General features: G+C 37.6%; 1 protein-coding gene across 3 annotated transcripts in view; it reads right to left on the bottom strand.

The window, feature by feature from the left end:
- The window catches only part of TNNI3K (TNNI3 interacting kinase), a 368,374-nt gene that overhangs the window by 88,575 nt on the left and 262,047 nt on the right, over nt 1–17,752 (bottom strand). For all 3 annotated transcript variants that reach the window (XM_062191544.1, XM_062191547.1, XM_062191546.1), the window contains one exon: nt 1,782–1,891. In XM_062191544.1, the coding sequence (XP_062047528.1) occupies nt 1,782–1,891 (110 nt within the window). The remainder of the gene's footprint in view (nt 1–1,781; nt 1,892–17,752) is intronic.

Here is a 17,752-nt window from a genome sequence, read left to right as displayed (position 1 = left end):
TTTCTCTTACTCATTTCCCAGCTTTCTGCTTGAGACATCAATTCTACACCAAAAAATGCTTTTAGAACCTGCTGATGATGTGCTTTTATCTCCAAATTAAAATGTTCGCATTGTCCCTTATCTATAATCACAAAGAGTCAGTTAATAAAAGGAAAATAGATCCTCTTGATATGTTATGTTCAGCGTGGGCACATAACTTGATATTTATGTTCAGTGCATATCCCACAATGAGAAGGAAATTCAGGACTCAGGGCTTCACATAATTTTTCTCAGAAAATATGTTGAAGGTTCATATTGGAGGACAAGGATAAATTTTCTTAAACTATTTTAAGTCATAAGTTTTAACAAGAATGTTATCTAAACATCAAAATTTGGGATACTGGCATTGGAGGTACTGATAAGCAGTAGTGGTATTCATTCATTTACTCAACAAATATTTTTCAGTGTATACTAGGTATAGTTCTAGAAACTGTGGTTATAGCAGCAAACAAAAGAAACATAGGGCTAATATTCTGAGAGAAGATTCTAAACAAATACAAATTTATAATGTCAGTTTGAATGGTTAGGAAAGAAGAGGTTTTTTTTTTGAGATATTGAATTCATATCCTGTAAGAATCTTCATTTTTCTTCATAAGAATTTCTGTGTACACAAGTGAAAATGGATAATGATTTAGTCTGGGTTTTGTCTTTAGAAAAAAATGGGATATTTAATTTCTCCTTCCAGTTATCTGGACTGAGGATTCTTCTATTCATCTTTTGGTGAAATGCATTTTTTAAAATAATAGTAACAGAACCATTTTTGTCTGCTATCCTGTTGAAGAGCGTTAGCCTAGGAAGGATAAAAAAACTAAGGTTATGTAACAAAAGGGCAATGATATCTAGGATGGTTTGGGCTGGACAAGGAAGAGTCATTGGGCCTTTATGTATGAGGATCTCCAGTATGAAGAATACAAACTGTTACCCTCCACTCAGATCCTGTGGCCAAAACCCAAGGACTTCCATCAGCAACAAAATATACTGGCAGGGAGATTCATAGACACTGGACTGAACTGTATCACCAGGAAAGAAGCTGTGGAATCTTCTCTGTTAATCTCTGAGAACAAAATAAACATCAACCTGTCTAACATTCTTAAGAAGAGTAATTTATTATAGATAGATAGCTTGAAATTTCATACTGGAGTTATTTGAGTGTTTACCTCTACTCTTATAGATCTGTGATCATATTTAAATTATTTCACTGTTCATGTATACTATTTTACTCATTCCTTCCATTTGAATTCTCAGTCTACACTGTTACCCAGTTTATTGCACAGTGACTTGGAGTTAGAGATGGACTAGGACCCAAATCTTCCGTCTCCTGCATTAGTCAGGGCTACTAAAAACTACTTGTCCTGAGGTGTTTGCCTGAAGAACTGATTCATAGTTAAAAGCCAACACAAATCCATCTAGTGCCAAATTTCTTTCTTTAGAAAATGACAAAGTGTGGTTCAAGCATAGTTAATAAAATTGCAGCTGAGCTGAGACTGTGAGTCATCTGTCATACCCTGGTCTCTCTTTCGCTAATCAGTTGTGAGAAACATTTCAGAATCAGAGAGCAGCAGCAAAGAAATATGAGATACTTAGACTTCTTGAGGCAATTAGACACTAAAGAGCAGAAGGCAAATCAGTCTTCCCGCTTTGACAGTCTTAAAATACACACAGAAAGAAGACTTTGGAGTTACACTATTTGTGACAGATTTTGACCATAACACATTTTGTAAGAGGAAATAAAAATTACTCACTTCAGGACATGCATTCCACCCTCGCATCAGCAGAGAAGATATGGGCTTGGGAATGGAATAGCCAATGGGAGGTCTAATGTGGTGGTAGGCCATGTCTGCTGCTGCAGCTGCTGCAAAACCAATAGTCATGTTAGTTTTGAAATTCATGTATTTATTTCAAAATACATATGAACAGACAAAAAAGGTATCAAAAGTAAATCTGTACTTCTGCAGAGATTCAAAGAGAACTTTATATTTTTACTCTTTCTATGCTTTAAATGAAATAGTGAACTATGTGATACTCTTAGTTTGTAGTAGTTCATTCATTTGGTTTTTGACTGAAGGCATAGTAAGCATAGGGAATTTACAAAGGAGCAAAGGAACATGCAAAGGAGTGAGTATTCAAGGAGCAAGTAGTTTACAGGCAATGAAAGCAAAAATAGACAAATGGGATTACATCAAGCTGAGAACCTTTTGCAAGGCTAAAGAAATACTCAACAAAGTTAACAGACAACCAGAAGAATGGAATATTTGTAAACTATGAAAATGATAAAAGGTTAATATCCAGAGTCTATAGATAGTTTGAGAGACAACAACAATGAAAGAATCCAATTAAGAAACGGGAAAAAGGACTTGAACAGGAATTTTTCAAAAGGGGAAATTCAAATCTCCAATTGACATGAAAAATGCTCAGGATCACTAAGACATCAGAGAATGAAAATCAAAACCACAATGAGGTTGCACCTCCCCCAGTTAGAATGACTCTCAGACAGAAATCAAAACACAATAAAAAGGTACTCTAGTACATTGTTGGTGAGGAAGTTAACTACCTTAGCTTTGGGGAGACAGTATCAGGATTAACTCAGAAATCTGAAAATGGATCTCTCATATGATCCAACCATGCCACTCCTGAGAATTCACCAAATTGAGATGAAATCAGCATAGCACAGAAAAAGTGATAGATTTATCTGTACCCCCATGTTTATTGCAGTTGAATTCACAATACCTAAGATATGGAATCAACACAGATGTCCATCAAATGATGACTGGATAAAGAAAGTATGGTATATCTACACTATGAAATACTACTAAACCATAAAAAAGAATGAAATACTGTCAAATGATGTAACTAGAAACAAATGTATGTTTTTTTCTGATCTGTAGTAACTAATAGAGTACCAAAAACTGTAACATATGAGCAAAACTGACATTTTGAGATCTGATTGTTTTGTTTATAGCTTTTGTGTCTACTGTTGAGGAACAGTGTTTTTTCTTCTTACTATTTGTTGAATTATTTACTTAGTGGTGAGTTAAGCTTATGATTATACAATAAATTGAAAGAATGTCATTGTAAAATTTAAAAAGAAGATTAAGAAAGGAAGGATGAGGCGGGGGGGTGTCTGGGAGGGCAAGAAAGTAGGATGAGAACTATCACTATTCTCCTAAACATGTATGTATGAAATACATGAAAATTTTTTACTTTATATAAATAAATTATTAAAAAATAATTATTCTATACATACTAACAATTGAAATCCCAACATCTTCATCAACATTAATGGATTTAAGCTTAAAAACTATTTTGCTAGGGTCAGCATTGTGGCATAGGAAGTAAAGCTGCTGCCTGCTAGTTGGTATCACATATGGGAACCAGTTCATGTTCTGGCTGCTCCATTTCAAATCCAGCTACCTGTACAAGCCTAGGAAAGCTGTGAAAGATGACCCATGTACCTGTGCCCTAGCTACCCACTTGGGAGACCTTAAAGAAGTTCCTGAAACCTATATTTGGTTTGGCCCAGCCCTGGCTGTTGTGGCCACTTGGGGAGTGAATCAGTGGATGGAAGACCTTTCTTCCTATGTCTCTCCCTTTTCTGTGTAACTTTCACTTTCAAATAAATCTTAAAAACCCATGAAAACTCTATTTTGCCCAAATAATACAGATGCCTTCAAAAGAGAAAAGTTCAGGGTTATCCTATGTCTTGCTGTGTGCAACATAAGGCTTCCATGTTGGATTCATGACACTGTTCAGCCTGGTATGATTTAGGATTTATCTTTCAATCTCTACTTCCAAAAGCTACACATTACCAGGACACTTTGATTAAAACTGCCTTGTAGTATGTCTTGATATTTGGTATTGTGAAGCTTCCAGCTTTGTTTTCGTTGTTTTAGATTGCTTCAGCTATTCAGAGTGTCTTGTGTTTCCATATAAATGTTAGCCTTGTTATTTCTAGATCTGAGAAGAATATCCATATTTTGATTGGGCTAACACTGAATCAGTAAATTGCTTTCAGTAGTATGGCCATTTTGATGATATTAATTGTTTCAGTCCATGAACATGAAAGATTTTTCCGTTTTCTGTGTCTTCTTCTATTTCTTTCTTTAATGTTTAGTAATTGTCATTGTATCGATCTTTCACCTACTTGGTTAAATTTATTCTAAGGCATTTAAATTTTTGGAGCTATTATGAATGGGACTGATTTTATATGTTCTTTCTCAGCCATTGCAGAGGTTATTGATTTTGTGTGTTGAGTTTATATCCTGTAACTTTACCAAACTGTCTTATGAGTTCCAATAGTCTCTTAGTGGAGTCCTTTGTTTCCCTTATACATAGACTCATGTCATCTGCAAATAGGGATACTTTGACTTCCACCTTTCCAAGTTGTATTCCTTTGATTTCTCTCTCTTTTAATTTTTAGTACATGTGCTGCCGAAGCGAGCACTCTTTTAATTTTTAAAAAAGATTTGTTTATTTGAAAGTCAGAGTTACATAAAGAGAAGGAGAAGCAGAGGCAGAGAGAGAGGGGTTTATTTTCATTGGTTCACTACCCCAAATTGCTGCAACAGCCAGAGCTGGGCAGATCTGAAACCAGGAGCCCAGAGCTCCTTCCAGATCTCCTATGTGGGTGCAGAGACTTTAGGACTTGGGCCATCTTCCACTGTTTTCCCAGGCATAGCCGAGAGCTGGATCAGAAGTGGAGAAGCCGAGACTCAAATTGGCACCCATACGGGATTCTGGCATGGCAGGCGGCAGATTGAATTGCTATGCTACCATGTCAGTCCCTGATTTCTCTTTCTTGACAACTGGCTCTGGCTAAAAGTTCCAGTACCATATTGAATAGCAATGGTGAAAGTGCGCATCCTTATCTGGTTCCTGATCTTTGTGGAAATGCTGCCAGTTTTTCCCCATTCAACATGATGCTGGCTGTGGGATGTCATCTGTTGCCTCAATTTTGTTGAGGAATATTCCTTCTATACCCAATCTACTTAAATTTTTTATCATGAAAGGTATTCTATCAAATGATTTCTTTGTGTCTACTGAGATAATATATGGTTTCTATTCTTCAATTTGTTAACATGTTGTATCACGTTTGTTGATTTGCAAGTTTGGAGGCATCCCTGGACAAGGATAAATCCCACCAGGTGAATGATCTTTCTGATGCATTGTTGTATTCAATTAGCTAGTGTTTTGTTGAGGAATTTTGCATCTATATTCAGTAGGGATATTGATCTATAGTTCTTTCTTTGTTGTATCTTTTTCTGGTGTTGGTTACTAAGGTGATGCTGTTCTCCTAGAAGGAGTTTGAGAGAATCTCTTCCCTTTCAATTGTTTTAAGTAGTTTGAGAAGAATTGATATTAGTTCTTCTTTATAGGTCTGGTAGAATTCAGCAGTGAAGCCATTCAATTCTGGGCTTTCCTTTGATTAGGATGGAGGCAATCTTTATTCCTGATTCAATCTCTGTCTTGGTTATTGGTCTGTTTAGGTTTTCTGTGTCTTCATAACTCAAGTTTTTTTTAGATTGGATGTGTTCAGTAATCTATCCATTTCTAGTACATTTTTCAATTTGTTGGTGTATTTCTGTTTGTAGTGATTTCTAATTTTTTTTTAAATTTTTCCTATGGTATCCATTGTTACATCTCCTTTTTCATCTCTGATTTTATTGATTTGGATCTTCTCCCTCTTTTTTGGTTAGTTGACTGAGTCATGTATTAATTTGGTTTATTTTTTCAAAAACCTTCTCTTCATTGATATTTTATATTTTTGGTTTCAATTTTGTTTATTTCTAATTTTAATTCTTTCTTTCCTCTTACTAATTTTGGGTTTGGTTTCCTAAGTCATTTAGATGCACTGATAGCTCATTTATTTGATGCCTTTCCAATTTGTTGATGTAGGCACTGATTGCTATAAACTTTCCTCTTAACAATGATTTTTACTGAATTCTATGTTTTTTTTTAAGATTTTACTTATTTATTTGACAGACAGAGTTACAGACAGTGAGAGAGAGAGAGAGACAGAGAGAAAGGTCTTCCTTCCATTGGATCACTCCCCAAATGGCCACAATGATCAGAGCTGTGCTGAACTGAAGCCAGGAGCCAGGTGTTTCCTCCCGGAATCTTATGCCGGTGCAGGGGCCCAAGCACTTGGGTCATCCTCCACTGCTTTCCTAGGCCACAGCAGAGAGCTGGACTGGAAGGGGAGCAACTGGGACTACAATCACCACCCATATGGGATGCCAGTACCACAGGCAGAGGGTTAATCTAGTGTGCCACGGTGCTGGCCCCTCCATGTTTTGATATGTTGGATTGTCATCTTAATTTGCTTCCAGGAAATTTTTGATTTCCATTTTGATTTCTTCTGTGGCCCACTGTTTATTCAGGAGCATGTTGTTCAATCTCCACGTGTTTGCATATTTTCCAAAGATTCTTAGTTGTTAGTTTCCATCTTCCTTAAGTTGCCATCAGAAAAGACACATGGTATGATTCCAATTTTTTTTTAATTTGCTGAAACTATTTAAAATTGCTGAGACTATTTGCATATGGTCTATCCTATAGAATGTTCCATGCACTGATGAAAATAATGTATATTCTTCAATTGTGGGATAAAATGTTCTGTATGTATCAGTTAAGTCCTTTTGGTCCATAGTGTAGATTAGTTCTGTTGATTCTTCGTTGATTTTCTGTCTAGTTGATCTGTGCATTGATGGAAGTGGGGTATTGAAATCCCCTATTTCTATTGTACTGGAGTGTATGTCTCCTTTTAGATCCATTAACATTTGCTTTAAATAGCCAGGTGCCCTGGCATTGAATGCTTATGCATTTACTATAGTCACATATTCCTGTTGAATTAATCCTTTAATACATAAAGCCTTTCTCTGTCTATTTTAACAGTTTTTGTGTTAAAGTCTATTTTGTCTGACATTAGTGTGGTTTCATATGCTTGTTTTTGCTTTATGTTTTCGGATATCTTTTTCCATTCTTTCACTTTCAATCTGCCTGTATATTTGTTTATGAGGTATGTTTCATTGAGGCAGCCATTAGTTGGGTCTTATTTCTTTAATCCATTCAGGTAGTCTGCAACTTTTAATTATATAATTTGTGCCATTTACACTCAAGGTTATTATTGATAACTAATGATTTATTCCTACCATTTTTTCATAAAAGGGATCACATAATTTGCTAATACTAACTGATAGAATTAAAAAGGAGAGAACGATCCAACATGGGAAGCAGGATACACAGCAGACTCATAGAATGGCAGATGTCCTAAACAACACTCTGGCCTCAGAATCAGCCCTTAAGGCATTCGGATCTGGCTGAAGAGCCCATGAGAGTATTTTAGGCATGGAACACCAAGGCACTCTGGAAAAAACAAAACAAAACAAAACAAAAAAACAAACAAAAAAAACCACCTAAATGAAAGATTTTTGTGAGTGAGATCCCAGTGGAAAGAACGGGCCATCAAAGAAGGAGGTACCTTTCTCTAAAGGGAGGAGAGAACTTCCACTTTGACTATGACCTTGTCTAAGTAAGATCGGATTTGGCGAACTCAAAAGGCTTCCATAGCCTTTGCAACTCATGATAAGAGCCATGGGTGATTACTGATGTCATAATCAAGAGTGTCAATTGTTAAATCAACAACAAGAGTCACTGTGCACTTACTCCCCATGTAGGATCTCTGTCCTTAATGTGTTGTACTATGTGAATTAATAGTATAACTAGTACTCAAACAGTTCTTTATACTTTGTGTATCTGGGTGCAAACTGTTGAAATCTTTACTTAGTATATACTAAATTGATCTTCTGTATATAAAGATAATTGAAAATGTATCTTGGCCAGCACCACGGCTCACTAGGCTATTCCTCCACCTGTGGGGCCAGCACTCCGGGTTCTAGTCCCACTTGGGGTGCCGGATTCTGTCCCGGTTGTTCCTCTTCCAGTCCAGCTCTCTACTGTGGCCTGGGAGTACAGTGGAGGATGGCCCAAGTGCTTGGGCCCTGCACCCACATGGGATACCAGGAGGAAGCACCTGACTCCTGGCTTCAGATCAGCGCAGCGCGCTGGCCGCAACACGCCAGCTGTAGTGGCCACTTGGGGGGTGAACCAATGGAAAACGAACACCTTTCTCTCTGTCTCTCTCTCTCTCACTGTCTAACTCTGTCAAAAATAAATAAATAAAAAATAAGAAAAAAAATGAATCTTGATGTGAATGGGATGGCAGAGGGAGCGGGAGATGGGAGTGTTGGGGATGGGAGGGGAGTTATGGGGAGGAAAGAGCCACTGTAATCCAAAAGTTGTACTTTGGAAATTTATATTTATAAATAAAAATTAAAAAAAAAAACAAAAAGAATGTTTTCTGCTGTTATTTCCCTGAATAAGCCTTCTAATCCATTCTTTATTTCCAAGCCTTTAGTAACTTCTGAGACACATACCTTTGTTCATTTGATAGTATTTGCTAAACTCTTTTAGAACCTTTATATACATTATGCTAGATAATTCTACTCACTGATTAAATTCTCTAGTATTGGCTGCCTGCATGGATTTCAAACTCCCCATCTTTGTATTGTGATACTAGGATCTACTTTGTAAATTCCTGAATGCTCAATATTTATCTGTTCCCAGCCAATGATTTCTGTAACTGTCTTGAAATCAAGTGATAGCTAGTTTTAGTGAAGCCATTTTGTATCAGACATCATGGTGGATATTTACTCAAATTCCTTAAAGTCTTATAACAATCCTGCATGGCAGGAATTGTTAAGTGTGTGTTTTTGTGTGTACGTGCATAACTAGCTTTTAATTTGTAAATATTTTACATGTAATTAATAGTTGGTGCAGCCATGTATTCCAAATCCATGCTTTCTTCAGAACGCATCATGATGAAATGATGTTGTAATTAATCCATGATGATCTTTTTATTTCCCAGATATGTTGCTCTGCACCAATGGGAGGATAAATTCCAGGCCATTGCTGCTTCCCGTCTTCCAATTGTGGTGTTGTAAACATTGGTCTATACCTTAATGATTTTTCAGATATAACTCACAACCACTACCTCTTGTCTGCTAAAATTTATTTCTATTCAATTTTGTTTTTCTACCTCCTCCAATAGATTTGGTAAAATCATACCAGTACAATTTAAAATTTTGTTTTATAGATTATTCTGAATTACTATGTAATTTTGCCAATTGTAAAATTAGCACTTGTTCTTTATAAAATTAAGAAAATGAGAAATAATAAAATGTTATAATTCAGAAATAACCATTGTTAAGACATATTATGTCTTATATATTCTCTATAGCTTTGAGATTATATTAATACAGCATTATGTAATTATTTTTGCCTAAATTAATCATTAGCTTATGCAATTAAGCATTTTTCTATGATAGTAAAACTCGGTTAACAGTTTAAGAACTGATTGATGCCAGCGCTGCAGCTCACTAGGTTAATCTTCCGCCTGCGGTGCCGGCACCCTGGGTTCTAGTCCCAGTTGGGGCACCAGTTCTGTCCCAGTTGCTCCTCTTCCAGTCCATCTCTCTGCTGTGGCCCAGGAAGGCAGTAGAGGATGGCCCAAATGCTTGGGCTCTGCACCCACATGGGAGACCAGGAGGAAGCACCTGGCTCCTGGCTTCGGATCAGCGTAGCTCCAGCCATAGAGGCCATTTTGGGGGGGTGAACCAACGGAAGGAAGACCTTTCTCTCTGCCTCTCTCTCACTGTCTAACTTTGCCTGTCAAAAAAAAAAAAAAAGAACTGATTGATTCAAACCTTTCCCAATTTTAGGTTGGATGTAAATATCTCAAGGATATTTTTTCAGTATGAATTTCTATCTTTCATAACTTATTTATTTTTATAATTCTTCAGGGGTGAGAAATAATATGTCAAAGGACATATTAATTTAAAGTGTTAAACTACTTTCTTATCAGTTGTACCAGTTTATACTATCAATAGCAAATATGTGGAAGGCATATCATTACATTTACTGCAGACTATAATTCCTTTTTTTACTAATTTGAGGCAATATATCTACTTCTCTCGATTGTATTCTTAATTATCTAATGTGTAGTTACTGAACAAACATCTTGGTGTGTTAGATTTCGTTCATTGGCTACTGAACTATTTGTAATTTTTTCCAGAATGAGATAAATCAATAAGTGAACAAATAAATTTATTAAGCAATGATTACTGATCTTCTAGCTCTACTCTATGTTTTGTCTTATGACCATTTATATATTACTGAAGCAGTGCAGCTATAAGCACATAAACCAGTATAATGGAAACATTTAAACTATTCATATCCTAATGGATAGGAGGGACTATTCATAAAATGAGGTAAGCTCAGTTGCATATGTCAGTCATTCCCCTTTGACGCTCTTATGACAAGTACATAGAGTTTCTTGTTTGCTTCTTGGCACTGTGTGTGGACAATCAGTTTAAGATGAATGATATTTAATTTTTCATTATTCAAAGTGGATTCTGAAAAGCCTTGGCATCTTATGCTCCCCTTTGCTTTATATTTTCTTGGCACTGATATTGCTCATTAGCACCTCTATGAGAAAGTGGACAATGCAACATGAGGGGCTCATAGAATTGAAACTTGTCACCTTTGAGATTGTTTTGTCAGTGTTGCCCAAGTGGTCATGTTAGCCTTACAGCTGGAATATTTTCTGGTAATACAAATTCAGGAATGAGACTGTCAGCCCATTATTCAAAATTTAACTTTGTTGCTACAAAAGTACATTAAATGATTATATAAATGTTGGCTTTTACTTTCACAAAAGAAATTTTGTTGTTAATAGAGGCTAAATTAAAAAAAATAACAATTTATTGAACAGTTAATTTTTTTCCAACACTATCCTAAAATATCATTAGCTTGGTAATGATAATTATTTTTTCCAATCCTAGCCTAAGATACCATTATCTTGGTAAAACTTATAACAAACTTGACGAGTATGGCTATTTTACCAGAACTTCTACAATAATAAGAGGTTTCTTCTGAGCTGTTCCATATGGCAGCATGAGGTATTGAACACTTAAAGCATGGCTAGGATGACTGAGACATTGAATTTTTGATTTGTTTGATCTCAAATAATATAAATTTAAGCAGTCATGAATAGTGGCTTACATATTGGATAGCACTATTCTAGAGCCTAATTTTCTTCTGCTCCCAGTCTGAATAAAGAGACTTCAGGTAAACAAAATTTTGTGACTCAGTTTCAAGGTTCCAATCTTCTCAATGTCATAGTGTCAGTTTGTGAATTGAAATTATTCCATGTGTAACAAGACTTTATTAAGAAAAGATACAGGGGCCGGCACCGCGGCTCAACAGGCTAATCTTCCACCTGCGGCACCGGCACCCTGAATTCTAGTCCCGGTTGGGGTGCCGGATTCTGTCCCGGTTGCCCCTCTTCCAGGCCAGCTCTCTGCTATGGCCTGGGAGTGCAGTGGAGGATGGCCCAGGTCTTTGGGACCTGCACCCGCATGGGAGACCAGGAGAAGCACCTGGCTCCTGGCTTCGGATCAGCGCGGTGCGCCGGCCGCGGCGGCCATTGGTGGGTGAACCAATGGCAAAAGGAAGACCTTTCTCTCTCTCTCTCTCACTGTCCACTCTGCCTGTCAAAAAAAAAAAAAAAAGAAAAAGATATAGGGCAGATGTTTGGTGCTGCAGTTGACGTCACTTGGGGTGCCCACATACCGTGTCAGAATGCCTGGGTTTGAGTGCTGTCTCCACTTTGGGTTCTAGCTTCCTGGAAATGCACAGCCTGGGAGGCAGAAGGCAATGATCAAGTATTCGGATCCCTGCCACCCATATGGAATATCTGGATTGGGTTCTTATCGCTTGACTTCAGCCTACACAGCCCTGGATATTACAGAGATTTGTGGAGTGAGTCAGAGGATAGATCTTTCTTTTTGTTTCCCTGCCTTCAAATAAATAAGAAATAAATAATATGAAAAAGGAAGGCTATAAATAGATTTTCAATATTGTCTTAAAAGAGATAGACTAGACAGCAACAGAACAGGCATTGATCATAACATATGATAATCTTCATTCATTTATTCCTATATCAAAATGAATTGAATATTCATATTATTATAGACAAAGAAAAAATTAAATTTTTAAAGTGACATTTGGTAAGTAGATAATGAAGAAATAATGACTGGATTCCCAATGCATTTATAGTTCATTTGTAAATTCTGAAGTGTGATTCCTTTTGCCTGAAATGCTCCTTTCCATCCTCTTTCTCTTCATAATGTCTACTGTCATATAAGTCTAGCTTAGATTGATTCTCTCTGGGTATATATAGATCATAAAATCCTTGAAGTTGGGGCTGGTGCTGTGGTGCAGAGGGTTAAAGCCCTGTCCTGAAGGTGCTGGCATCCCCTATGGGCACCGGTTCTACTCCCGGCTGCTCCTCTTCTGGTCTAGCTCTCTGCTGTGGCCTGGGAATGCTGTAGAAGATGGCCCAAGTCCTTGAGCCCCTGCATCCACGTGGGAGACCTGGAAAAAGCTCCTGGCTTCGGATCAGTACAGCTCCAGCCGTTGTGGCCATCTGGGGAATGAACCAGTGGATGGAAGACCTCTCTCTGTGTCTCTGCCCCTCTCTAACACTCTTTCAAATAAATAAAATAAATCTTTAAAAAAAATCCTTAAAGTCAGGAACTGTGTCTTTTTTTTAAAAAAAAAAAAAAAAAAGGTCATTTATTTATTTTCATCCACCAGAAAAGCAGAGAGAGAGAGAGAGAGAGAAGGAGAGAGAGAGAGCATTTCCATTTACTATTTAACTCCCCAATGCCCAGCTGGGAAACTGGAATTCCATCCAAATCTTCCACATGGATGACAGTCGAGCCTCCCAGGATGCATTAGCAGGAAGATGGATTGAAAGCACAGTAGACAGGACTTGAATCAGGCCCTCTTCTCTGGGATGTTGGATATGGGATATGAGTATGCCAAGCACCAATTTAACTCACTGCACCTCAGTGCCAGCTGTAGAACTGTCTTCTTATCCCGTGCCTAACACAGTAACTGGTGATTAATTCATAATGAACCAATGAATGCGATAATTCAAGATATCCTTTAGCTAGAAAACAATATAGACTCGTGTATAATTAATTAAAAGAAAAGAAGGAAGGAAAGGAGGGTATTGGGGCAGGGAGGGGGAGGGAGGGAAATATGGTTATCTTAGAGCTATATCTATAACATACATGCAATATATTTTCTTTATATTAAAAAGTAACAATGGGGGCCAGTGCCGTGGCACAACAGGTTAATCCTCCACCTGCGGTGCTGGTATCCCATATGGGCACTGGTTATGGTCCTGGCTACTCCAGTTCTGGTCCAGCTCTCTGCTGTGGCCTGGAAAAGCGGTAGAAGATGGCCCAGGACCTTGGACCCCTGCACCCAAGTGGGAGACTAGGAGGTGGTGCCTGGCTCCTGGCCTCAGCCATTGTGGCCATTTAGGGAGTGAACCAACAGAAGGAAGATCTTTCTCTTTGCCTCTCCCTCTCACTGTCTGTAAGTCTAACTCTGAAATAAATAAAATCTTTTAAAAAAATTGGATGAATGAATGACAATGACAGATTAATGCCAACAGATATCTTTTTCATTGTTACATATTAGAGTAGATGACAATGCCTGGCCATTAAAAAAAACCTGTAGAATGAACATATTTTAAAATATTTAGTTTCAATGTAATCAGGAAAATTATTGAGATCTGATAACAAATTTAGTCAATAATATTATCTTTTGTTTGAAACACTTTGGAAGGGACTTCAATAAACAGAAACCCATATGACATAATAAGACATGCACTTAACCAGGAAATCTGGAGGCCTAATTTCCAGTCTGGCTCTGCTCTAAACTCTGTAGGATACCCTAATTAAAACTAATTAATTTCCGCCGGCGCTGTGGCTCAACAGGCTAATCCTCCGCCTTGCGGCGCCAGCACACCGGGTTCTAGTCACGGTCGGGGTGCCGGATTCTGTCCCGGTTGCCCCTCTTCCAGGCCAGCTCTCCGCTGTAGCCAGGGAGTGCAGTGGAGGATGGCCCAAGTGCTTGGGCCCTGCACCCCATGGGAGACCAGGAGAGGCGCCTGGCTCCTGTCTTCGGATCGGCGCGGTGCACCGGCCGCAGCACGCCGGCCACGGTGGCCATTGGAGGGTGAACCAGTGGCAAAAGGAAGACCTTTCTCTCTGTCTCTCTCTCTCTCGCTGTCCACTCTGCCTTTCAAAAATAAATAAATAAATAAATAAAATAAAAAATTAAAAAAAAACTAATTAATTTCAATAATTGTAAAATGATAGGGAAGACACAGTGTAATGGTGCAAGTGTGGGTTTGGGGGACAGGGACCCATTTATTTAAGTCTTGATTGCATTTTTACTAGTATGTGACATTGAGCATATGTCTTATTTTATAAAACCTAAACCACAGGTTGTTAAGAGTATATGAGATAATATACATAGAGCAGCTGGCACATTGTATTAGTTGTGTTGTTGTTACTGTTATTATTATCATCTGTAGTTTTGAAAGCCCTCTTGGTCTTATTTAGTCTGAACCTAGAGATCTAGATATTTTAAATTCTTTGTTCTATTTAGATCTCTCTAAATCTTAGGTCCTTTGAGATTCTCTTTGTGTATGAATACTGATGTGATTTGAACATAATTTTCCTCCTCAATTCATGAAGATGTTTAAGCTTCAAAGTCTTATGTTAATAGTTTACTGATTAATGTTCAGGGTTGACCGATTAAAGGTGGATGCTTTTTCCAATTAGGTTGTCTGGGAAGTGGGTCTATCTTTTCAAATCACCTTAGAATCAGTTCTCCTGAGAGGATTAGTGATATGATCTGAGTTCAACTCACATGTTTTTCTTTGATTCCTGATTTGCTCTGTGATTATTCCTTTGCCGTTCTCTGTTCTCAATCATTGGGATTTACTGATATTGGGCTGCAAACCACCAAAATTGTGAGCTTAAACAAGCTTTCTTCATAAGTAGCTTCATTCAGGCATTTTAGATGTAGTAACAAAAAGCTGACCAATACAAATACCAAGTAAAATATATTGAGCGACTGCAAGTTCCAAGGCTACAATCTATCTCATCTGTCATCAGGCCCAGATCATAATGCAATAAGGCCATTGTGGAGAGGATCACTACACAGCTCTCTGTGAGGAAATTAATGATCTATATCCTGCTTATGAATAAGTTGGTACTAGATTCTAAATTCCTCAGGTAAGCTCTCACTTATGTTTCATGAAATTCAATCTAATCATTCATATTAAAAAGAGAAAAAAGGGGGAAAAATAAAGTACAATATTTTGCTAGTAAGTTTTGACTACAATAAAATTGCCAGAATTTCCCTCCCAATTTTGGTTGCCTATATTTGTGTTCTAAAACATACAGTTGATTATAGTTCATTGTTTACAATGGGCCAGGCTGTGGTGAGACAAAGCAAATATGTTCTGCCATCCTAGTAATGGCTAAGATGCATGCTTTGTTCAACTGACACTTTTCAATGATGTATCACCAAAGTGTATAGCATCCGAGGGAGACCGTGAGATTGCAATCTGGAGAGGATACTAAGAATGGCTTAATTTTTTAAACCACATCCCATTCTCATTACACACTGTCAGAAGAATAGATTAATTTGCACCATTGTCTGTTCTCATAGCAATCTTTGTCAGTATAATGAAGTATCCAAATGTTAATATCGGCTATATTCATAGAAATATAACCATTTCTTGGACTGATTTGATCTTTCCAGTGAACTGTGTAGTAACTTGTTGACTCTGCTCTTCTCAGTGATTAACTGATAAAGATTAGCACAACAAATATGGGATTTCAGAACTTAGCTCATTCCTATTTTCCTACACTGATGATGGTTCACATCATCAGTGGGCTTATAGCCTTTGAGATTATTATATTCTTACCCGTTAGGATCCTAATCATATATAAAAACATAATGTAATATTTAAGGAAGGGTGTAACTAAAACAGTCTCAGACATAAACATATAGAATGGTAGGATGGCTGTAGTTAAAGGTACTATAATTCATATTTTAAAAAAAAAAACATTTGTGAAACATAATAGCCTACAAAGTATATTTGGCTTTGGACTTCCACTTTGCAACTCTGAGATAAAGTCTCTATAGAAGACATCTCACCAAAACCTGGCTAGAATAAGTTGGCATTTATTCTTAATTTGCTGCCACATCCCAGACTTTGTTAATGCTTGGCACTAAGTAATCCCAGGACCCAGAATTGAGTCTCCTTGTGAACCAGCTTGCATCCCACAGGAAAATAAATGGAAAACAGGGATACACTCTTCCTTGGCCCCACACCATAAACTAAAGATGATTCACTAAATTGGGAACCTGGTTAAAAGGGAAGAGGATTGGCTAAAACACATGTTGAAATATTTACTAATCCTGGCTTTATTCTTTAGTTTCCTATGACATATCAGAGGAGACAAGTGCAGAGGAGACAAGGAAAATCTGGGAAGCAGGTGTTGATTTCTTGTTTTGAAATGTAGCCAGTAAAGCTATTATTCGCCAGGTTGTCCAGCTCTCTTTACCTTGTCTTGGTCTTCTCTTTGCTTGACTTCACATCTTGGCTCCTTTTCCTTCTGATCTCATAATTTCTTTCAAAAATTTGCTCCATCATCATTCTGCTAGCTAAGCCTGAACCCTGAATTCATTTCTTACTTTCTCTCTCCCTTGTGCACCTAATTCAACCCACTGGGAAGTCCTATTAAAACATCCCCAAACTGACACTCCTTTCTCTTTCAAAACCACTGAGTTAAGGCCTCAGGTATTTCTTCTAGAAGAACTGGTCTTCTTGATCCTACTTTGGAACCACTCCAATTCAGTCTTTGCTTTTTAACAAAGAGAGCAATTTAACATTTTAAAATAATAAAGAATTATACCATAAACCTTCTTTAAAGCATACAATGACTTCAACAAGGCTAGTGATGGTTAATTTTATGTGTCAACTTGATTGCGTTAAAGGATGCCCAGACAATGGGTAAAATGTTATTTCTGAGTGTATCTGTTGGAGTGTTTCTGGACAAGACTGACATTTGAATCAGTGAACTGAGTACAGGATTCACTCTCATTAATATGGGTAAGTGCCATCCAGTGCCCATTTGAACAATTCAGTGGAGGAAGGGCAAATTAGCACTTTCTTCTGGAGCCAGTTTATCTGTTGTTTCCTGCCCACAGATGTCAGAACTCCCAGGTTCTTGTGTCTCAGACTCTGGACTACTAGTCCTGTTGGTTCTCAAGTCTTTGGACTCAGACTGAATTACACTGCTGGCTTTCCTGATTCTCTAGTTTTCAGATCGCATTATGGGACTTTTGAGCCTTAAAATCATGGAATAAAATGCCCATGGTAGATGCCATCTTATAAGTCATATATCCTATTGGTTCTGTTTATTCAGAGAACCTAGGTAAGAACCTTCAACATTTGGCTCTAGTACTAGATCTACAACATGTGTCTTACAACTCATGTATTTGTATTCTTTAATTCATTGCTACTGAATTATTTATAGCTGTCTAACGACCCTGGACCTTGCCAATAGTTTTCTCTAGAATGCTTTTGTTACTGTTTACCTATTTAATTAAAGATGTAGTTCAGGTATTATTTGTTTTAAGAATTTTCCCCTGAAAAATTTTCCCACCTTCAGTCTGGGCAGGAGACCATCTATGCAGCATTCTTAGCCCTCTGTGTTTC

The sequence above is a fragment of the Lepus europaeus genome, chromosome 5 (assembly GCF_033115175.1).
Source record: "Lepus europaeus isolate LE1 chromosome 5, mLepTim1.pri, whole genome shotgun sequence".
NCBI lineage: Eukaryota > Metazoa > Chordata > Mammalia > Lagomorpha > Leporidae > Lepus > Lepus europaeus.
Note: the sequence above shows the minus strand (reverse complement) of the source record. Positions and strands in the feature narration are given on the sequence as shown.